Source organism: Pezoporus flaviventris, unplaced genomic scaffold (assembly GCF_033815535.1).
Source record: "Pezoporus flaviventris isolate CSIRO_AGI_PZ_B2104156 unplaced genomic scaffold, CSIRO_AGI_Pfla_v1 ptg000031l, whole genome shotgun sequence".
NCBI classification, from domain to species: domain Eukaryota; kingdom Metazoa; phylum Chordata; class Aves; order Psittaciformes; family Psittacidae; genus Pezoporus; species Pezoporus flaviventris.
In genome coordinates, this window is record NW_026892579.1 from 7696858 (window position 1) to 7721610 (window position 24753).

The following is a 24753-nucleotide window of genomic DNA, read 5'->3' on the forward strand; positions in this document are numbered from 1 at the left end:
GAAAGCAGTAGACAGGAGAATAAATCAAATAAATAAAAGAACTATTTCCCCAAAATTCATCAAATGAAAGACAATGATATAAAAAATGAATCTTTAAGTCATGTTCTGTAAGTCAATGATCATGATCTATCTCTCTGATAAACAAAAGGAATTTTTAAAAATTTACATGGTGCATGTGCAAACTCAGCAGCATTTTTTAGCTTGAAAAAGATTTGCCTGTTAACTGGTGTCACCTAGTATGTCCAGGGATACAAACAGACCTTCCATCCCTATGAAACAGGCAGCTTGCTACAGTCAACTTCCTGTGCCTTTTTTCCAAAGCAAATAGCCTATCAGAAAACTCAGCAGAAGACAGAAAAGTTTCAGATTTTGGTTGGTCCTCAGCCAAAGTCAGTCTAGTTTATTCAGCTGAAATGTGGTTAGTCCAGATCTCTTATTTACAAGCACAACCTTCTGGGAGAACTCCCCCACCTCCAAATATTTGCTGGAAAACACTGAAAATGGAAAATACTGTTATGGCTTTTTTTCTTGGCAATGAATAGGAGCAAAATTAGTTAAGCACTAATCTCATTCAGTCAGTCTAAGAAGAAAAGTAAGTTTCAAATATACGTGAACGTAGTTCTCCCACACTTAAACTCATTTGCTTTCCAACACATCTGTGCTACTGAAAACAGACGTAAATGTTAGTTGTAATTCAATACTTCAATTCTCTGATGTGGAGGGTCTTTCCTAATAGTTAGCTTCCATTTAGCTTAATATAGTCTTATCGGTTATTTCAGAAATATTTACTACATTTGAACAGAGGACAGTTAATAGTGCAAAAGCAACTGCATGGAAGAGTATATAGAAGATAAAGGGACAATACATTCCTTAAACAACTTATTCTGGCTTTTCTTTCTGCTCCATTCAGATTCTATTCTGTAGAAACAATAGTCTCAGAAATATGCAACATCACTTTGGATGTCGAAGGAATACTTTCATTCCTAAATGCAAAAATTATAAGTGGAAATAAAGATATTCTGGTGCAGGAGCTTACTACTGAAACAAGCTTAAAAAAAAAAAAGGAACAAAACCAAATAAAGACAAACCAAAAGTGTAATTTAATTAATTGCTTCAAATTATCCAATATTCTGAAACAAACAAGGCCCAGATTAACACATGCAACCAGACATCAGTAAGATACTCTGCACAGCTGATCTGCAGTACACATCCTCAAATTATTTGAAGAACTTCCTGTCCCTTCCAACCTCAATCAATCTGGGTTTCCGTGATTTCTATTTTGATGAGAATTAACACAGTTATCTCAGTGAAAATTGGCTATACAAATTCAAAGTACTTCTCATTTGCATATAGAATTAATGTAGATCAATGTAAAGTAACCTAACCTGAAGTACTTTAAATCTTCAAGTCCCTGATGCTAATAAAGAAAAAACATACATAACATGTCCAATGATATCAACTAGAGTCACAATCTTGCATCTCCATTTCCTTTATTACAATAATAGAAAAAGACTTGAAGCGAGAACTGTAATCCTACTGTGAAATAAATTGCTGCTATTCTCAAACGATGTACATTGTAATAAAGGATGTCAGTAAAATCTATACTTTCCACATGAGACCATAAATAGCACTATGTCTTTTTAGCTAAAAGAGGTAAAGAATCTGTAATTGCCATATATTTTTTAAGCCAGCATTATTTGAGAAAAACAAAATAAATGCAATCTTTTTTTGTCTTGATATGGATGGGGAGCTAAAAAGCCCCCATGAAGTTTACAGTGTTACTGTAACAATAGACTGAATGTCCAGCCTGAAAAATGATTAAATGGGAAGTAGCTGCAATTCTGGATGTTGTCACGAAGCTGGTCATCTGCATAAAGTGACTTGTAGTAGACACCAGCTCGCACTAGGCCATTTGCAGAACAATAACTATGCAGTACACCAAACGGTAATTGTCACATTGGCATCCATTTTCTAGTGGTTAAAAATAAAGAACCAAAGTTAGAGGCGTAAGGAAAGTTAAAAATTTAAGAGATAATGAGAAACATCCTCCTCAGCCCTATTCAAGAGTACTATCGTGGTTCAGCTGATACGCTGGAGGGAAAGAATGCCATCCAGAGGGACCTCGACACGCTTGTGAGGTGGGCTGATGCCAATCAGATGAAGTCTAACAATGCCAAGTGCAAGGTCCTACACATGGGTCGGAGCAATCCCAGGCACAGCTACAGGTTGGGCAGAGAAGAGATTCAGAGCAGCCCTGTGGAGAAGGACTTGGAGGTCTTGGCTGATGAGAAAATGAACATGAGCTGGCAGTGTGCGCTTACAGCCCAGAAAGCCAACCATATCCTGGGCTGCATCAAAAGGAGTGTGACCAGCAGGTCAAAGGAGATGATCCTGCCCCTCTACCCTGCTCTCGTGAGACCTCACCTGGAGTACTGTGTGCAGTTCTGGTGTCCTCAACATAAAAAGGAGATGGAACTGTTGGAACAAGTCCAGAGGAGGGCCACGAGGATGATCAGGGGACTGGAGCACCTCCCATATGAAGACAGGCTGAGAAAGTTGGGGCTGTTCAGCCTGGAGAAGAGAAGGCTACGTGGAGACCTCATTGCAGCCTTCCAGTATCTGAAGGGGGGCTATAGGGATGCTGGAGATGGACTCTTCATTAGAGACTGTAGTGATAGGACAAGGGGTAACAGGTTAAAACTTAAACAGGGGAAGTTTAGATTGGATGTAAGGAGGAAATTCTTTCCTGTTAGGGTGGTGAGGCACTGGAATGGGTTTCCCAGGGAGGTTGTGAATGCTCCATCCCTGGCAGTGTTCAAGACCAGGTTGGATGAGGCCTTGGGTGATATGGTTTAGTGTGAGGTGTCCCTGCCCATGGCAGGGGGGTTAGAACTAGATGATCTTAAGGTCCTTTCCAACCCTAACTGTTCTATGTGATTCTATGATTCTATCTTCAAATTACTCAGCATGTGGGAAATAGACAGAAAGGGGAATTTCACTGAACTAAAAAGTGCAAGAGGAGTATCTACTACTAAAGAAAAATTAACAGAAAAAGACTTTCAAATAAAAAGGAAAAAAATGTTTTGAGAGGCTTAATGAACTAAGGATTAACCCTCACATAACACTAAATGAGAAGATACCCTAGTGAATTAAAACTTCCTTCACAAGTTGAAGAGGTTACAAGTAAAAAAAGGTAATAACTGCTATTAGACATTAGAAAATGAAAACAAATGTATACAAGCCCCTTTCAACGCATGCCTCACAAGTGTTCACCATACAGTGTTTTTCTCGACATGTTAGTTTTCTTACACCCCTTTCCTCAAACTCCATTAATTGTACAATCTAAACAGGTGTTTGAAGCATTGGTTTATTAAGCAAATGTTATTGTTTTGCATTTCTGGTGTCTTGCACTGGCGATCGCTCTCTTGGTAATAGCAGAATAAACCTTTAGGAATTAAAAGGCTCTTCGAATTGGATCTGAATTTCTCCAAGTGATCTCCAGGATTGAAATTCCATTATTCTGACTAATTTTTAAAGAAAAAGATTACAGTTCAATAAAGAATCTCCTCCACCAGGGAATTGAACAAGTAACTTTTTGATTCCATTCTAGTTCATCTATTGCTGAAATTATTCTAGTTCAGTTTTGGTTTGAGCTAATTCAAAAGGTTCAAACTGATTTCTCATTTAACAAAAAAAAAATAAAAATTAAACCAGCTTCTTTTTGATTTCAGTCAAAATACTGAGGAAAGAATGTGAGATACTGGTATCAAGGAAAGAATGTAAGAACAATAGTATTAAATGCGCATCTTTTAACAATGGCAACACATAGCCAGCACTCTCTACGGCGTTAAATTCAGAGAACAGCACTCCTGATACAATGGGAGTCACTGCTTTTTCTTGGAGAAGCATACCATTAATTTGCTGATCACTCCTGGGGAGCTGACAGTTTCATGGCTCCTGCAGGAGTGGTGATAACTGTCTTGTAGAGGATAAAACTCCAAGTTACCCTTGAATAGAACCAGTTTTTGTGTAGCTGGAGCTCAGAGGTAATACCTTGATGATTTCCCACCAACACTTACCTCCAACTGCTCACGGTAAGCCAGCAGCTCCCAGCTCCTGAGGAGAGCCTGCAGGTGTTGCACAGCATGTGGCCTCACACTTTAGCAGTTTACCTCAAAGTGTATAAGCTGAGTGGGGATTTGCCAGACCACCTTAGGAGCTGCGTTTTGTCTTGTGCTTTGCTGTATATTACTCACTTCCAGTACGTATGCTTTGAATTTACATATCAATTTATTAAAAGCAAGTGGCTGTTCACAATGCGGTGTTTAAGAGCACATTATCACGCACACTGTGCTTAGTGCTGTGCATGTATATATATATACACACACACACAGGCACACGTAAACCCACATGCCGCATATACTTGCACTTCGTTATTTCATGGAACTCCAATAATGACAAGGGCCAAACGGACTTCCCCCTCTCCTGAAACTTACACTGCAAATATCTGTCACTTCGATATCCATGCTTCTACAGTGTGAGTTATTCTGACCAATTTTCTCAACTTTTCTCCTCATAACCTGCCATATATTTTGTAACAGTCCCAAGATCTCCATATAAAACCCACAATTTTTCTATTTCAAGCTCAAAAGGCCAAAACAATTCAAGAAAAAGGGCTACATATTATTCAGAAAAGTAATTTTCCTTGACCAAAGTCACACAACCATTTAAATTTGAGGAAAGGTTGACAGTTAATGTCCTATTTGTAGAGATGTGTTGTGTTAAAAGAGACTTAACTTCTCCTGGTTTGCATGCATTTTTATAGAAGAGGCTATTTCACAAATGACCGATATGAACGGGCATAATTTAACATTTGAAAAATGCAAAAAACCCCCAGATTACACAGCTTAGAACCATGAAACCACTACTCATATGGAATTTATTAATTTCTAGAACTATATTAAGTGATACGTATTTCTACTGAAGCATCCTTCATTCGACTGAAGTTCCAAATTTTGCATTCAGAGACATCTCCATAACTTTCACTGAAATTAGAATCAACACAGACATCTGAAAAGAGTTTGATTTTACAAACAGAAAAGTGCATATATCCAAATATGTCTAAAATTTATAATTTAAATAAATGTAATCTAGAGCAACACTTTGACAAGCTGCATTTAACTAGCTCCAATTATGTTTTACTGATTACCACTGGAAATTTATCTCACCTAGTGTATATTGTGAGATCCTCTTCTGAAGGAACATCTGAAAGATTGACTCCATACACATCTTTTGTTGATTGCACTACATTCTGGAACATAAGAAGAAAGGTTCATACTGAGAATGTCATAACAATATTCAAAGAAATGTTTGGTTTCAAGCAAAGAATTCTTTCTAAACTTGAAAATATTTTCAAAAGTGCAGGCAAAACCGAAAAAGTTTCTCATATCCACAGTAAACTTGGCTTGTGCATGTGTTTGATTGGGTTTGTTTGATTGATTGGGTTTTTTTTTTGTGGGTTTTTCTTAATTAAAAATAATACTCAAAACATTTGTTCAACAAATAAAGGAAAGGATTCTTGAAAGATAACATCAGATAAAACAACATATTAGTAGCATAAACTATATTTCTAGGATATATATAATGATGTAGGTATTAAATTCTGCTGTGTTGGAACTTAATATAGAATAAATCATATTCATTCCAAACATGCTCCCACATTTGCCTTCACATTTCCTGCTGTCAGTTCTGAAATAATTACAAACCTCAGGTTGAACAAAACTATTTTTATTTCATACATTACAAAATCATGTCAGTCAATCATAACAAGGATCCAATGCATATGCAATGCTTCACTAACAATGTCTAATGATTCAGTGTTGAACTGAGGGGGTTTACTGACAAGACACGTGACTGCAAGTCAACTGTAAAAATATTTTTCTTCTCATTTAAAAAGATCCAAAGTCAAAGAACAACTTTAGAAACGTATGTGCTGACCACAAGTATTAAAGCATTTTATTATTGACTTCTGTGAGATGTGAACAGAAAGAAACTACCTGTTTGGGTTCTTCCTGAAAAGAAAGCTTCCATAAATACTATGCCCTCAAAAATAATGCATCTAAGAGAAGCTTTGAACTTTTGAAGAGAATAGATTTATAATGGGCAGGCAGACATTAGCAATAACCCAAGTTAATTGCTAACGCAGCAATTCATCATAACTGAATAGGTAATACTTTTCAGCACTGCAACCTTAATAAGCAATGACAAAAATTAACAATGCAAATTAGAACTAAAATTCAATGCATGAAAATGTGCTAATAAATAGGAAAATATTTGTTCATGTGCATTACTGAAACAATAAGAATAGCTCACCCAATTGTAAGCCATTAAAATTCAATACTATCTTAAATCTTACTTTGTTTTTACATGCATCTTTCATTTAAGCATCTTAAAAATCTAAAAAACGTACCTTAGGTCTGAGTGTTGAATTGTGTTCAACATACAGATAGAAAAACTGACATGAGCACTTGTGCAATGGTAAGAATCAAGAATAAAATTTCAGGTTAGATTTTTGTTAAAGAAAATAAACAACAAACACTTGCTCTGCCGGGTACTCTGTTATTCAGAGATAATGAAAAATTTCCAGAGAAAGTATCTTGCATAGACAGAAACAAATGTACTTGTACTGGCATGACAATTAAGCCAAACTGCCCAAAATAATACTACACTTTCTTAGTTATTTCATTGAAAATGCTTTATTAAGGTTAGGAAGAAGACAGTGCTCTACAGAAGGCTGAAAAATGCATTATCTAAGAATACATAACCCTAGGCTAAAGACTGAATAGAATGAAAATTTGAATTGTAGTAGAAAAAAAGGTAGTTTTATTCTCTGTTGATTATCAGACATGGCATTTTACACTGACTGAGGTCATAAATGCTGATGTTTCTTTAAAAGTGATAATGTGTACAAGCACAGCACTATAACCATTTAAATTACTTGCGACTAAAAAACCCAAAACTACAAACAGGAAAAAAACCCAACAAACCCAAAATACAGCAAGTATTTTCCAAATCTGTATAGTCGCCATTAGCATACCCTTTTGCTAAGACATTTTCAGAGGTACCCGAAATGGATACCTACAGGAAAGATTTTGAAGTAATGTTACATGAATTACAAATTAATATTTTCATACAAATTAGCACTAAAGAGATTGCAACTGCAATAGTTTTATACACCAGGGAATTTTTTTAAAAATGTTATTTTTTGCTATGTTTCACTATTGCACAGTAACAATAACAGCAAAGTTTTAAAAGCAGTTGTGCTAATATAGAATCACAGAATAGAATCACAGAATAATTAGGGTTGGAAAGGACCTTAAGATCATCTAGTTCAAACCTCCCTGCCATGGGTGGGGACACCTTACGCCAAGTCATATCACCCAAGGCCTCGTCCAACCTGCTCTTGAACGCTGCCAGGGATGGAGCATTCACAACCTCCCTTGGGCAACCTATTTCAGTGCCTCACCACCCTCACAGGAAAGAATTTCCTTCTTATATCCAACCTAAACTTCCCCTGTTTAAGTTTGAACCCGTTACCCCTTGTCCTATCACTACAGTCTCTAATGAAGAGTCCCTCCCCAGCATCCCTATAGGCCACCTTCAGATACTGGAAGGCTGCTATGAGGTCTCCATGCAGCCTTCTCTTCTCCAGGCTGAACAGCCCCAACCTCCTCAGCCTGTCTTCATACGGGAGGGGCTCCAGTCCCCTGATCATCCTCGTGGCCCTCCTCTGGACTTGTTCCAACAGTTCCATGCTCTTTTTATGTTGAGGACACCAGAACTGCACACAATACTCCAAGTGAGGTCTCACAAGAGCAGAGTAGAGGGGCAGGATCACCACCTGCGACCTGCTGGTCATGCTCCTTTTGATGCTCCCAGGATACGGCTGCAAGCACACACTGAAGCTGGCTCATGTTTATTTTCTCATCAACCAACACCCCCAAGTCCTTCTCCACAGGGCTGCTCTGAATCTCTTCTCTGCCCAACCTTTAGCTGTGCCTAGTATTGCTCCGACCCAGGTGTAGGACCTTGCACTTGGCAAGGTTAAACTTCATCTGATTGGCATCAGCCCACCTCACAAGCGTGTCAAGGTCCCTCTGGATGGCATTCCTTCCCTCCAGCGTATCAACCGAACCACACAGCTTGGTGTCATCGGCAAACTTCCTGAGGGCGCACTCAATCCCACTGTCCATGTCACCGACAAAGATGTTGAACAAGACCGGTCCCAACACCAATCCTTGAGGGACACCACTCGTTACTGGTCTCCAGCCAGACATTGAGCCATTGACCACAACTCTTTGTGTGCGGCCATCCAGCCAGTTCTTTATCCACCGAGTGGTCCATCCATCAAATTGATGTCTCTCCAATTTAGAGACAAGGATGTCGTGTGGGACAGTGTCGAACGCTTTACACAAGTCCAGGTAAATGACATCAACTGCTCTACCCCTGTCCATCAGTTCTGTAGCCCTATCATAGAAGGCCACCAAATTGGTCAGGCAGGATTTCCCCTTAGTGAAGCCATGCTGGCTGTCACCAAGCACCTTGTTGATTTTCATGTGCCTTAGGATGCCCTCCAGGAGAATCTGCTCCAAGATTTTGCCAGGCACAGAGGTGAGACTGACTGGTCTGTAATTCCCTAGGTCATCCATTTTCCCCTTCCTGAAAATGGGGGTTATATTTCCATTTTTCCATCGTCAGGAACTTCACCTGACTGCCATGATTTCTCAAATATGATGGCCAGTTCCTTCAGGACCCACGGATGGATCTCATCAGGTCCCATGGACTTGTGCATGTTCAAGTTCTTAAGATGGTCTCGAACCAGATCCTCTCCTACAGTGGGCCCAAGGTCTTCATTCTCACAGTCCCTGCATCTGCCTTCCAAGACTTGGGTGGTGCAGTCAGAGCCTTTGCCAGTGAAGACTGAGGCAAAGAAGCCATTCAGAACCTCAGCCTTCTCCAAATCCAGGGTAGCCAGTTCTCCTGATAGCTTCCTGAGGGGGCCTACCTTCTCCCTAGTCTGTTTTTTATTTGCTATGTACTTGTAGGGTCCCTTCCTGTTACCTTTAATACCGCTAGCTAAGTTTAATTCTAACTGGGCCTTAGCTTTCCTAACCTGGTCCCTTGCTTCCTGGACAATATCCCTGTACTCTTCCCATGCCACCTGTCCTTGCTTCCACTTATTATAAGCCTCTTTTTTCAATTGAATTTTCCTCAGGAGCTCCTTATCCATCCAAGGAGGTCTCCTGGCTCTCCTGCTGCACTTCCTTCTAGTTGGGATGCAACACTCCTGAGCTTGTAGCAGGTGATCCTTGAGTATCAACCAAGAGTCTTGGTCCCCCCTGCCCTCTAGGGCTGTATCCCATGGAACCTTACTAAGCAGGGTCCTGAAGAGGCCAAAGTCTGCTCTTTTGAAGTCCAGGGCAGTGAGCTTGCTGCACGCTCTTCTCACTGTCTTGAGGATCTCAAATTCGAGCATCTCATGATCACATATCTACACAAAGAAATTACACTGGAGACCTTTTTCGCTTAATTTTTCAGTGCTTTACTTCTGACCATTCTATAACATTTAGTGGGGATTTTCTTTAAGGAAATGTGAATTTTAAGTCCATGATTAACCTTCTTGCCTGCTACAATAATTTCTTACCTCTGTGATTTTTGTATTGTCTCCTGCATCAGTCACTTTTACTGGAGTTGAACGCTGTGACACAGCACCTTCATCTTCTTTGTCTGTCCCAGAATCATCTTCAGAACTACTTGAAACTGCTTCTTCACTTGGGGGTGGAGGAGCACTAGCAGCTGTTTTCCGCTGCAGCACAGTTTCTTCTCTATTACTTTTGCTCCTGTTATGAAAAGCAGTGTGTATTTATGAAATTAGTGTGATATTAACAAGTATTTAAAATTCCCAATTTTGGTTACAATCTTATTTGGGGAAATGAGTTCCATTCTCTGGAGCAATTTCTTGCTAATCTTTTGAAACCCCCAATTGATTTACTTTTCTTCAATCTGTTCTTATTTCAGAGCATTTGAAGAAAGCTCAAAGGATCATGTCAGCTTTTCTCCACCAATTCTCTGATTTCTTATTTAAATCCCTTCCCCAGACTGAATGAATAAAAAGGAATAAAAATTAATTGAGACGTAACATCTTTGGATTTGATCTGGGAAAAAGTTTCACTTTCTGGCTTTCTTAATCTGGGGCCCCAAAGTCTAAATCATAATGTCACTTTTCCCCCTTCCTTTTCCATATCTCTCCCCTCAAATGAGGTTTTTAATCAGCAGCATTTCCTTATGTGGCATGTACTTCTCCCTCTAGAAATTCTAGGCAATATAAAGAGCTGCCTTATTTGCAAAAATTGTTCAAGATACAGCATCTATATTCAGTAGACTAACACTGGGTTTAACTGTACAAACTGAAAGGTACACATTATTCTACATATCAGAAATTGTACCACCCTTAATCCTCTATATCCTTTCCTACTGCTCATAGATGGGTATGTAGTTGCACTTTCCTCTTAGACACTGTCACAGTCTTTCAGGGACTCTGGAGAAAGAGGGACTGGAAGACAGGCAATTAATATATTTTACACAAATACGTTCTGGAAACAGGGAATCCACACCTCCTCACTGAGGTGATTGTCCATATATACACTGACACTGTGTGTGATGTACTCTGAAGGAAAGCTCTAAAGGAAGACAGCAGCTTGCTAAAAGCCTTTGACAACAGCATGCAGTTTGGTGCAAATGCTGTTTTGGATTGTAGGTCTAATGTTCTAATCAGCAAATGCATGGAGGTCACCAGTATCATTTGAGCTCTAGTGGAGCATATCATGTCACAAGAACTCCACCCCATGCAGTCCAACTCATACAGCAATTTATCCCTGTAGTGAACTAGCTAAACTCTATAGGCTTTAGGAACACACACAAGCAAGTAGGAGAATCCTCCAAAAGGTTCTTGATCTGAGAGCATACCCTGCCCACAAGGACTTTAATATATCAGAATAATTCCTACAGATTGAACAAATACCTTAAGGGAGAAAACACTAGAGGTAAGTTTAGTTTCTAGTTATGCAGAAACTGACATCCCCTTAGACTGAAATTTACAGCTATGAAGACATACTGCATTCTTTTTAGAGAAAACTAAGGTTATCTTCCCTGCTTTTCTAAATGAGGTAGAGGTCACAAGAAAAACAGTCCTTTCTGAGAGCTGCAGAATGAAGCAGGTAGTCAAATACAGGTAAAAGTGATAGCCCCACCCTCAACACATACTCAGAAGGTGGCCAAAATCTAATTGCCCTGAGGAAACAGAACACTTACAAAGGCAAAGATACCACGTCTGCCAAGAGCTAAATATGGGTAAGGTGGACAACTGAAGCGGTATCTTACCCCACTGCACAGCCAATGCATGAGAAGCCTTAGGAGCAACACCCAAGGAGCCCTGGAACATGGCTTTGATCTAGCTGATTCTCTACCTGGTAAAAAACCCTAAAAATCACAGTGGAGGGCCTGAAGCAAAGTGCCTGAGAAAAATGTATAATGGTCAAGTATTTAATGGAATATCTGTCGAGAAATTAGATAACCCAAAATCTGACATTATATCAATGCAGAAGAATAAAGCTTATCCTCAAAAGTATTCATAAACTCACAATTCTTAGCAAAAATAAACTGTAGAACTGCTGAACAGTCGTTCTGCTTATTCCCAGAGTATTCCCATCAGTAGCATGAAATCAGGTTCTACTAGTGATGAGCATAGTCTACTCTCAACATTTATTGACAGTGAGTCCCTCGGGGTCAAGGCACAACAGATGTTATTTATGAGACAGTCAAATTTTGTGGCCTTTTGCAGAACAACAAGTTTTCAGATGAACTTATAACGTTGTGACAGCAAAGTTTAGTCATTACTGGCAAAAGGTTTCCTTAAAGAAAGAGAGAATGAATTGGTTCAGGAGTAATCTGCATAGCCCTTTTGTGGTCCAGCAGACCAAACACGACAATAGAATGCATAAAGTAACAAAGCAAGTTCAGGATGCAGCTAAATGAAACATTCATTTGTGCAAATAACTGTTGGTGAATTATTTTATATAGTGTTATCTGTAAATATTTTAATAACATTTTTTATCAACAACTATGTTGAAATTGGCATTGGCATTTATTGCTGGTTTGGGTTATGTTCTATTATTCAAAATGAACTTTTTTTTTCCTGTCATCTCCAATAGAAAATACAGTTGCCACTAGTATTATGATGATTACACAGGATGATCAAATTTTAATAACCTCTGTATCTTTATTCTAGATAAACTTTTCTCATAGGTTTCACTTAGAGTATAAGAAAACAGAAAAGATTAAACAAGTCTGAATAAAGAATTCCCAGTGTCAAGTAAGAATCTCAAATTTGATATGATTTTCAAAGTATACAATTCTACACTATAACACCAATGACTTATTTCCCATGTAACAGAAAATATGCTGCAAAGACACACAGAAAGAGTTTATATCTTTGCATTACTACTTCACTACTATTAAAACTAGAACAAAATTTTGTATTTCGGACTTACTCCAACACTGATTTTCCAGTTTCATCAGGTTTACGAACAGTAAATGGACTTGGATCAATCCCCACATTCTTAGGCATAAAGTCTCTGGCAAAAAAGAAAGGAGTAACTGTTCATGAGTGGAAGTTTTAAAACTTCCTGGAAGAGCCACCTCTAACATCTACCTCTGAATTAAAAAAAAAAAATAAATATATATATATATAAAATAAACATCAAGTTCTAACTTCATTACCAGTTAAGAGTCATGTAAATATTACCCCCCAGGAATTTAAAAAGCTTTCAGTTGCATTTAGTCCCATGAAACAACTGCAAACATTACCACTTGTCAAGGAGGCTCGAGCAATCTGCTCCATTCCCCTGATGAAGAAGCCCTGTAACTCTGCTATATTGTTTTCAAAATGCTGCCAACACTCAAATTGGGTCAAAAAGCTACATGAAACATAACCTGCCTGGAACTCTTTAGCTAAAGTGTGATTAAGATTATTCTCAGAATATCCATCTGATTGCTGCCAACAACAAAACAAAACCACAACCAAAACTATCTGGCCAGCTGTGAGAAGCTGATGAACTGAAGAAAACAATTGTAAAATGAAAGCCAAAAAATTAGAAAATAATTGCTTTGAAGGAAGCCTCTGCGATCCGAGTCCACAGAGAAAAGCTCATTTCTCAGCCAAGTGCCCAAACATTTGGTATCCCCTAATGGAAAATAATTGGAAACTTAAATGCTATCTTATCAGAATTTTTTTACAGTAGCATTTCCATTTCAGTACTGTGATTTAGTTTCTACGTTTTCTAAATTTTTATCTTAAAAAAAGTCCCCAGAAAACAAACAGTTGCCAAAACTCCTGTTACGCAGATGTAACCAAATACATCAAATGTACAGTTAATTCACACCAAATCAACTTCCAGTTAAAGATTTATAGTCACAAAAGAACCCAATATACCGTGTAGAGTTCGTCATTGCCAAGCAAAAGGTCTCATCAAAACTGCTCAACTCATATGGCCGAAAAAACTCGTTGTGTATATCAATTTCCTCTTCATACTTGTGGAATTTCTTCACTGTCAACTTGCGTCTGTTTTCAGGACATGCCACTGGGGAAAAGAAAAATAAAATAATCTTTATACTAACAATTACTGACTCTGCAAATTCTAAACAAACAGCAGCCTCCTTACCTAGCCACCCTAATGGGCATTTTCCTACAGACATATTCATAGAATCATAGAATAGTTAGGGTTGGAAAGGACCTTAAGATCATCTAGTTCCACCCCCCCTGCCATGGGCAGGGACACCTCACACTAACCATGTCACCCAAGGCTCTGTCCAACCTGACCTTGAACAACGTCAGGGATAGAGCATCACAACTTCCCTGGCCAACACATTCCAGTGTCTCACCACCCTCACAGGAAAAAATTTCCTCCTTATATCCAATCTAAACTTCCCCTGTTTCAGTTTTAACCCATTACCCCTTGTCCTGTCACTATAGTCCCTAATGAAGAGTCCCTCCCCAGCACCCCCACAGCTCCCCTTCAGATACTGGAAGGCTGCTATGAGGTCTCCACTCAGCCTTCTCTTCTCCAGGCTGAACAGCCCCAACTTTCTCAGCCTATTTCCCTCTAAGACAAGAAAATATGACATGAAGAAGATGCATAGAACATCTTTAATAAATATGCATGATCAACCACCATAAATTGATTTTCCTCCATGACAACAATTCCTAATAAAACAGTATCCTGGAGAAATAAAACACACCAGCTATACCCTGCAACAGGAATGTAACCACCACCATGGACTATAAATATATGCTAAATATAAGTTAATAAGTTAAAAAAAAAAAGAAGTGCACCCTCAACACATAAACATATGGAGGTCAAGGTTTAGCCAGTTAGGTGCCTTGCATCCTGCAGTTAAAAAATCATAGTTTACTGGGGGTAGGTGGAAGGGGGAATAAACAAAGAAGGTATTTAGCAATCACTACTGGAACATTTATTTTTTCTTCAGATTGGGGATCTAAAGCAGTTAAAAAGCATTTGTGACTAAAACTTCTTTTTGTGAGATACACTGTTAAGGCAAGGAGCAAATGTAGTTCCTACCTTCATCAAAAGGAAGAGGTAAATGCTGTAGTACACCTGTGGTCCACCAGTAAGTATAACTGTACAGGAAAAACAGACACTCAATTGATAGAGCAGGTTTGATTTGTATCCAGTCTAAACGTTTACACATAACAACAACTATCCAGACATAGAATGTCACTTCAGTAAGCATTACTTTATAAATCAAGTGTGGATATAGGATTTATTTCAACAGGCATCCTTCTTACTATTCTGCTCTCAGGTAATGAAATTTAAAACACATGAATGTCAATACAGGTATAGAGGGAAGAGTGGTTTGTATTAGGTGCCTACCTCTACAGTACAGAAAGTTAAGTACTCAGTACACATAGAAGATATTTACATATTTCTCTTGTTTTGGTTTTCAAAAAAAAAAAAATAATCAACCCGTACTCCACCCACCACTTGTCATTCAGATCCTAAAATTTAGGATAAGGGTATGAAGAAATGAAGGTTAATGATAATAAAATCAGAAGACTGACAAAGCAGCTGACTTCTACACATCAAAATTTACTTTAATATCCTTTCTAAATTATTCTGATAGTTTCTTCTGTTTCATTGCTTCAGATGAAAAGAAAAACATTTATCTTAATTGATTTTTTTATTTCAAATATGTATGTATTAATAATATTGTAAGGGCTGTAAAAGCATCGTGCACCATGCCCAGAGGTAGACCTGTTAGTGGGACTTAGCAAATGGTGGAGAACAGGCAGGGCAGCACACTTCAATCATATGAACTATATATGTCAGAGAAAGAAAGGAATGAGTTACACCTGACAGTCCCATCTCCTCTAGCAGCACTGTATCAGGTCATGCTAGCAAGCCATTTTATCCAGTACTTTCAGAAACTATGCAGACGTACCCAGTTTTGCTGGGGTTTTTTTTCAGAAATGGTACGTAATATGGTAACAGAAAGTCTCCTTTTCCATATTCACTGTCCTTTCATGTGAATTACAAATTATATAAAAAGTAGTATATGAAACTCATTATGAAAGCTCTTCATTCTGAGGGAGAGACAAATACAATATAGGAAATGCAGATAGCAAAAAGATGTTTCAATGACAGGAAACAACATCTTCCTTCTTCCTCTATCCTTGATTTCATTATGAGTTTTCATTATTTCCTTTGTTGCTGTGCCTAAGGAATACAAAAGAGGCACTGCACAGAGAGGCAGGAAGAAGTTATACAAAGAATTTGTCCAACAGTTTGATAGAAACCAAAAATTACTTAGAAGAGCATTTTTCACCTTACTACTTATTAGATGGAGGTGTCATTTTGTTCGTATAAGAAGACATCTGGTTGTACATTATAAGCGCTCAGAAGAAATTCTGGCCAGAATGAATAATTAACAAATAAATGAAGAATACCATCAATTTGTTTTTTTTAAATGTTCCACCTCATTTGAGAACAGTATCTGTGACTAACAGACACAGTTTTACAAAGTAAATGATGACAGGGAGACCAGGACATTCGTATATTTGAATATATCAGATGAATTAATTTTTGACATAATGTTCAGAACCAGTAGGCAATAAAATTAAAGTTGCATGTTTCATGTGTGCATGAAACAGCACTTGGCTGTATAGCTGAGATGAGCTAGCATCCATAGAAGCCACAGGAGGCAATACAAAAGGACTGAAATTTAAAAATGGTCATATAACATGCCAGCTGCCACAATGGTTTAATGGAATAAGCAGTCAACAGGGCATGAATGCACTGTTTAAACCTTGCAATTTTCCCCAGACAAAAACCTAAATTCAGATATTCAGATCTACCATTTGTAATAGAGCTTTAAGACTCACAGAATGAACAAAGACACAAACAGCACAATTCCCAAGAGAGATGGTTTAGCTAACAAGTAGTACTGTTTTTTTTTCTTAAAATGGATTTTTTTTATTCCCTTACATACAGTATTTATAATCCTTAAAAGTATGCCATATTGTGAAGTGCTCTAAATTACTTTAAAATCTTTATACTTTAGCGCTATTACTTCTACATCTTACAGCGCAACTACAGTGGAATGTAAATGAAGAAAAATAGTCTAGACATGGCTGAAAAGGTGGTAGAAAATCATGGGCATCTCGGTATACACAGCTGCAGACTAAGTGCATTACACACACACAAAAAGTTATCCTCATCACCTAATCTCAAATACAACAATTTACTAAATCTAACCATCAAAAAATACACTTGCATATTGCTTAATGAGACATTGGTAACTGTATTTTGGTAAAATAGTGAAGGCCTTTCACACTGCACGATAGAAATTTATATTAAATGAAACGCCTTTTTTCTAGTAGAACAAGAAAACAACATACTAAACCAAAACCTTCAAAACACCAACATCCAACAGTTTTGGTAATCTCTTCAAGGTCTGGGTGTTCTGGGATTTTTTAAAAAACAGTAAGCAAGCGTTTGACAGGCTGACCAAATTATTTTGTTAACAACACATATTTTTTCAAGTTTATTAGAGCAATACCAAACAGAAAAACGAACAGCAAAATACCTTCGCCTGGTCTGTGACAGACTGAGGGTGTTCTTGTGATGCAAATAAAAATCAGTGGGAAGTTCCCAGAGATGTGGTTTTCCTTCTGTAGGCTTGAATACTCCCAGAAAGAGATTGATAGAATCTTGCCTGTCTGCATCTGTTAGACAAGAGATACACTTAACACCAGGAACACTGCAGAGCACAAGCTCATTCAGACATCAGCTTGTTTATGTTTGCTCCTCACAGAGCGTGTATGACTTCTACAGGGACCTCTGGGTTTCAACCACCATAATGAAACTTCCTTTAGACCTGAACTTCTGCCACACATGGGGGTGGTACCAGTAGTGCCTCTTTCCTTGGCTTCTCTCACAAGGAGCTGAGGCAGCAGCCCTGCTTAGCGGCTTTGCAGAAGCAAGACCTCATGAGGTCTCCCACCTCTGCATATATATGTGTATGCAGGAAGCATGTGCTTGTATTGGAGAGTCTGACATATGAATTTACTGCAGTTTAATTAACAGAGGAATGATTTAATGAAGTTAAACAGTATCCAGACAATACACAAGTTTCCCACACAACACACAAATTATGAATTCTTTCAGGTTTTCTAGCCAAAACATAATCAGCAAAATGATTAAACTTCACAAACACTTTCTAATGATTTGGGCTTTTTTTCCTGTTGGCTTAAATTATCAATTTCTCTTGCCATATTCTAAACTTCATCAAGGCCAGTGCTAAAATCCAGTAGTTACATACCATGGTAGATGAAGCAAGACACGAAACGTTGCTCACTTGCATCTTTAAAACCTCTTTTGCTACTTAGCTGCAGATCGGATGAGTTGCAACAGTTATGAAGAAAAGCTGGAGTCAGATGCAGGCTTGGGGGTGGTGAACTGTGATAAAGACTTTTGCAAGCACAGTCCTAGGGGCAGAGGAAGGCTTAAACACAAAGAAGCTTCAGATAAGGGGAGTATGTGGAGAACTATTCGTGCCCTGAGGAATTAGCATGTGGAAAGCCCTTGTCTCCCCTTGTTTGCAGTTCAGTAATCACCAGACAGGCATAGTCCAAACTAGTTCAATAGACAGTGTTACTCCTTCAGTTCTTTCCATATTTCAGAAAAAGTATTCTGACAGCTGAGTGTCCTTTTAGCAACACACTGCATCAAAAAGACGAAGTGAAGTCTCAGTATAACAGGAAGCAGGCAAAAAAAATAGAATCCACAGAGCAGCGGTATGACAGCAAGGACGAAGTTGGTTCCTGTCTACCACTAAAGTTTCAGTCAATACCTCTTTCTCTCCAAAATTCAAATGTCTCTTTTCCTCTGTGCAACATATATTTTACAGGGAATTAAGCAAATGAAGTGCTATGTAGAAATTTGGTGACAATATGGAATATTGTCTACTTATAGAAAAGTATCCTATTTTATGGAAGCACGCATATATGGAGGCCAGCATTTGGAAGGGAAATCTTCTGTTTAAACAGCCACAGGGTGTAAAACAGGTCAAGGCCTCAGGAAAAGGGAAGAAAAAGGCAAACCTCTAGATGTAACCTGGCTCCCCTCCCCTACTTGAGGACCTTTCATCCGGAACATGACTTTTTTTCCTTTTCTATCCACTTATACTCCCACAGATACTTCTGCTGTCCCTCCAGAGCACTCTTGCAGAAAGATACTTATTCTACTTTCTTTCTTGCTCCTCACCGTTTCAATTTTCTAGGAGGATCGCTTTATGAACATTAACTCTTCTACATAGTAATACTCAAAAGCATATGTAGGTCCTTATGGTTTGTAGGCCATACTGTTTCTGCAATGTAGTGTCACAGTTTAACCAAGACATAAGGAGAGAATTAGGAAGGCTGGGAACAGTGCAAGAAAGCTATTCAAAACTCAATAAAAAGCTCTGGAAAAACAAAAAGATTGTTGAAGACACTGAGAATTAAAAAAAAAAAGTTAAAAGCAGTAACACGTATTCTTTCTTCCTGATAAGTTATTTGTTTAGTGGTTTAAAGAAAGTGCCGAACAAAACCCAAGAAAGTTCTCTAAGCATAGAAACCGGAGGAGCCCTGAAGACAAAATTAACATGAGCAACAGTTTAAAACTGATAGTAATTTATGAAAGCCAAAGGCAGAGATAAGCCTCCTTTGCTCATTTACCATTGTTTCACTTGCCAGGAACAGAAGGTATACTGACACTGTTAACTAAATAACTATAAAACAATTAAAGTAAAACAAGATAATTCAGTTAACAAACTATGTCACTACTTATATGACAGATGCTAAAATTAAATAAAACTAAATTAAATTTCTTCTGTGGAAAACAGCTTGAATTTAAACTCATACCAAATGAATTAACCAATTTGTTGTCTGAAATGGTCAATAGCAGCAGTTCATTAAAGCATTCTTACCTTGCTTCATAGCAAAAGAAAAAAAGACTGGTGTTCAAATGTTACACTGCAAAAGGACTCAAACTCTCTTTTGCATTTACTGTTTCATTTATGCAGTTATGTTTTTAAACTTAACAGAAATACAGGACATTTATCAGAAAAATGTCTTCCTACTGCATGCTTCCTTTAGCATTAAAGATTCTTTGTATGCAAGTCTTCAAGCAGGCACAACCATGTGACTGGAAAAGCAGATAGTTAACCTAAAAGGTGACAGTCCTCCCCCTGCCTTACTTTAAGGGTTGAACAATTTAATGACTTAATTTTGAACAAAAATAATGAAAGCTTTTGTCTTTCTTTGAAATGCTGGCCAAAGAAAACAGGATATTGAGCTTTTCAGATCAATTTTCTTATTTAGATAGAAAAAAAAATCTGTTTTCAAAAGTAAACAAATAAGAATCTGTCAATGCACTGCGGAGCACAGACAAAAGTGCAAAAAGGTTTTCTCCCTTCATTGTTAGCACCAAACGTTGTAATTATGTACAAGCAAGTAAAAAGACTGCACTGATTTTTCAAAAGATACTGCAATGTACGTGTATACTGGCACATTTTTAAGACCGTTTGAGAAAACAGGAACTGAAGGGGCCATTTAATTGAATTAGTCTAAAATAATCTACTGCTCTCAATCTGAGCTTGTAACTGCAGTACATGACAAATTACTAGTCATGGGAGATTCAACACAATTGCAACTAAAAGGTTATAGTAATTAAGTTTACTTTTATTGAATGCTACAAGGTAGTTTACTATACCCAGTCTTGTTTGTGGATAAATAAATTATTCCAGAAGCTTATTATGCATGTTGCAACTCTTAGAACTGATGCCTGCAACGTCAGGTTACTTTCTAAAAGGCATAAAAGCTAGAAAAGTATTATTTGGAATATCATTTCCTACTTTCTGAGGGTCACAAATGAAATAAAAATGTTAAAATTCAACTAATCAGAATTCCTGCCAGAGAGGGTGTTGAAGGAAGACCTATATTCTTAGCTAGATTACGTTCTTTTTTCTGATACAACTCATTTGCTTATAACCAGGTTTTTTTTAAAGCAGAAGTTGACTACCCAAACTACACCATGTCCACTAATATTTTAAAATGCCATAACTAAAAACATGCATGAAAAAAAGTCAGAATTTTTGCCTAGTCCTGTAAGATTTTTTTCAAGTCACCATAAAAATGATTGTCCCATATTTTTAGGAGGAAACTCAGGTCTTCTTCTAAGCTTCACTCACTAACTTGATTCTGAGAACATTATTTTAATTCTTCACTCTTCTATTATAGAATCATAGAACATAATCACAGAATAGTTAGGGTTGGAAAGGACCTTAAGATCACCTAATTCCAACCCCCCTGCCATGGGCAGGGACACCTCACACTAAACCATGTCACCCAAGGCTCTGTCCAACCTGGCCTTGAACACTGCCAGGGATGGAGCATTCACAACTTCCCTGGGAAACCCATTCCAGTGCCTCACCACCCTCACAGGAAAGAATGTCCTCCTTATATCCAATCTAAATTTCCCCTGTTTAAATTTTAACCCATTACTCTTTGTCCTGTCACTACAGTCCCTAAAGAAGAGTCCATCTCCAGCAACCCTATAACCCCCCTTCAGATACGGGAAGGCTGCTATGAGGTCTCCATGCAGCCTTCTCTTCTCCAGGCTGAACAGCCCCAACTTCCTCAGCCTGTCTTCATACGGGAGGGGCTCCAGTCCCCTGATCATCCTTGTGGCCCTTCTCTGGACTTGTTCCAACAGTTCCATGTCCTTTTGATGTTGAGGACACCAGAACTGCACACAATACTCCAAGTGAGGTCTCACAAGAGCAGAGTAGAGGGGCAGGATCCCTTCCTTCGACCTGCTGGTCATGCTCCTCTTGATGCAGCCCAGGATACAGTTGGCTTTCTGGGCTGTGAGCGCACACTGAAGCTGGCTCATGTTCATTTTCTCATCGACCAAGACCCCCAAGTCCTTCTCCACAGAGCTGCTCTGGATCTCTTCTTTATATCTCTTTATATAGACAACGTACTACAAATTTATAGGTACAGAAAAATCTACAGAAAAGCTAAGCCACATATCATGAACTAGGGTTGAACTGCATTCAAAGTTACCTTTCTTACATGTCCAAAGCTTACCACCTTCAGGCAAATCACTTAACTGATACTTGTTTTACTTTTTCCTCTTCTGTACAACTTAATTAGTAATGATTATCCAAGGAGCTTTGGGGTCAACAGATGAAACAATTTTCTTAAAAATGTAAATTATTTTTAGAATGATCTATTTTTTACCATAGACAGAAGACTGTGGCTGAGTGACGTATTTAGGAGGCACTGTTAGCAGGCCACATTGTCTTGTTCTGAATCTGATACACCATGCAACTTCAAGCACATTTTCTGAGTTCACCATTAGTACATAAAATTCGTAAGTATTAAAAATGTTTCTCAGATCAGAAACACAAGTTCTGCCTCCTGGACTGCCTGGCCCTCAGATTTTTATTTATTTATATTTTAAAGTATGTAACAATATTAAGTTACATACTTTAGAAACTCAGAATCTTGTTCTAAAAATACTTCCTTCATCTCTGCTTTCTACAAAAATTTCAAGAATAAAATGATCTTTCTCAACGTGTCACATTAACAGGCTTGCAGATGACAGCTGAACAGGCAGTGTTGTAGAGTGGACCTTTAAACTTCATACTAAAAATGCAGTAAATACAACACTGAATGCCATGTTTCAACAACGCAATCTTCAAATACAAGAAATGCATAAACCACCAAAAATACATGACTCAAATATGTTCAAAACCAAAGCCATCAGTAAATTGGGGAAAGTGTGCAACAACTTTATGAAAGTTTCATTTTTCATACTGACCTCATTAAAGACTGTTTCTATATTCAGCTACAAGTTCACCAGGGTGACAAAATGAACTCTTTCATTGTGTATTCCTTCTTTTTGTAACACCTTTTCCAGGACAAATTCTTTTATTACTAAATCACATGTATAGCATGACTGTCCTTGTAAGCAGACCACAACGCCAAATGTGGATCTAGCACTTTGCCCAAGCTTCCATCTAACTGTTTAAGTGGCTGGCATACAAGTGAACAGCTTCAGAGATTTGTTTCATCTTGTACTTATTGGTACAGGTGATACCCTGCAAGTGTGCTTCCTTTTGCTCATAAGAATTGATGAAGTCATGCCTTATTGCCACTGCAAACAATAAAAGACCGTATCACTGAAATAAACAGGCTTGCCATTTCTCATCTAATTTGGGCAAATACAATACACAAATTACATGACCTACATCCAGAAACAGTACTTTAACTACTATGCTCTCACCTTTTGTTGCATACACAGAATTGTCACTAACAAAACCAGTAAATTCAGCCAAAGAAATCAGAGATTAGTGATGTATTTCTAGCCAGCGTCCAACTTACTGGTTTAAGTTCATATAGCTTCTATATAATTGCAGTCTACTGGAAAAAAAAAAAGCTACATCCTTCCCTGGCTATGCAGCTTTTGTGAAAAAGAGTAATAGAGGACTGACACAAAACTTAGAACACAGAAGCACTCAATGTTTGTCATCTGGACATTTCTCATACTACAACTTCTAAAAGCACCAAGCATTTTTTTCAGCTATTTTGCAATGGCTCGGCATTTTTCAAAGAGGTTTTTTTCTTAGCAATGTTATACAGAACGAAGTAGAACAGTATCAGTGACTGATGCAAGCTAGTAAAGCAGTAAGTTACTATTTTACAATTTCTTTAACCCCCCAAAAATAGGTTGTTTACTTTGTTGATCTCACTTTTTTAATTTAATTTTGTCTTCTCTACCACAGATCCAACAGTTTGGAACTTTCATTTGTACAAAACAATTACATGCATCAGACTTGCATTTTGTTTGAAGTCCTGAGAAATATAAGAAATACTCCATTCAAAAGCATTCTACTTGTGTTTAGATTTACCAGTTTCCTTTTATTTGTTGAAGTCATTCTGCCCATCACTTTAACAGCTCTGTAACAGCTACCTGCTTCTCTATTGATCTACAGATGCCACTGACACTGTCAGTGCCACATGTATATGTTTCCAAAATACTTCTTACATCATTTCACTTTTATCACATAATGCTGCATGCTACAACGTGCACTTGCGTAGGTGTCGTGGTTTAAACCCAGTCAGGTAATTCGTTTGCTCACTTCCCCCCCTTTCTTGCCCTCCCCCTGCTCTCGGAGGGACGGAGAGGAGAATCAAAAGAATGCAACTCCCACGGGTTGAGATAAGAACAGTTTAGTAACTAAGGTATAACACAAATCACTACTGCTACCACCAATGATAATAATGATAAAGGAAATAACAAGGGAACAGAATACAACACCTCACCACCCGCTGACCGATAACTCGCCCCCCAAGCCCGACCAAGCTCCGACCGATACCTCCTCCAACCCTGCAGTCCCCCAGCCCTTCCGGCTAACTCCCAGTTACATCCTGGGCATGACGTGCTGTGGTATGGAATCGCTCTTTGGTCAGTTTGGGTCAGGTGTCCTGTCTCTGCTTCCTCCCGGCTTCCCCTCCTCCCTGGCAGAGCATGAGGCTCACAAAGTCCTTGGCCAAACCAAAACATCTCTATCAGCTCTGTTCCCGAGCCGAAAGTCAAAACACTGCACTGCACCAGCTACCAAGGAGGAGAAACATGACTGCTACTGCTGAACCCAGGACATTATCCACCCCTTATTCCATACCATTCACGTCATGCTCAGATCCCACATTTTCAATATACCATCACTCTTAACTAGGTGCACTCTTATCTTAGTGCATGGACCAGTCCCTATAAAGCTGCTGCGTCCATCTGGTCCATGTCAGGCTCCATCTCTTGTAACAGTCTTCCAGAGCAGGAAAGACTGTGTGCAGTATTCACACTCGTGAATAACCTGGGCAATAGTGTCCATTGTTAAGTCCACCCCTCGATCATGAGTCCATCTCTGTGTTGCATCTCAGCTCTGATGGCCTGAAGTGCCATGGGCCCACCAGGCTTAAAATAATTCACTGTCCCCTTAAGCAGTTTCTGCAGCTTGTTGCTGGGGACTCCATACAGCTGCCTTCCATCTCCGACGCTTCCAAAGCACTGG

General features: G+C 38.5%; 1 protein-coding gene across 2 annotated transcripts in view; it reads right to left on the reverse strand.

Moving 5' to 3' along the window:
- The window catches only part of FIG4 (FIG4 phosphoinositide 5-phosphatase), a 71515-nt gene that overhangs the window by 11259 nt on the left and 35503 nt on the right, over positions 1-24753 (reverse strand). The window contains exons 16-22 of one of the 2 annotated variants that reach the window (XM_061460134.1): positions 17221-17359; positions 14697-14755; positions 13550-13697; positions 12609-12692; positions 9704-9899; positions 5229-5311; positions 18-329 (exon numbers count right to left, since the gene is read on the reverse strand). In XM_061460134.1, coding sequence (XP_061316118.1) covers positions 230-329; positions 5229-5311; positions 9704-9899; positions 12609-12692; positions 13550-13697; positions 14697-14755; positions 17221-17359 — 809 coding nt within the window. In that variant the 3' untranslated portion in view covers positions 18-229. Of the gene's footprint in view, positions 1-17; positions 330-5228; positions 5312-9703; positions 9900-12608; positions 12693-13549; positions 13698-14696; positions 14756-17220; positions 17360-24753 lie in introns of those variants that run through there. The other variant, XM_061460135.1, reaches the window with a different exon arrangement.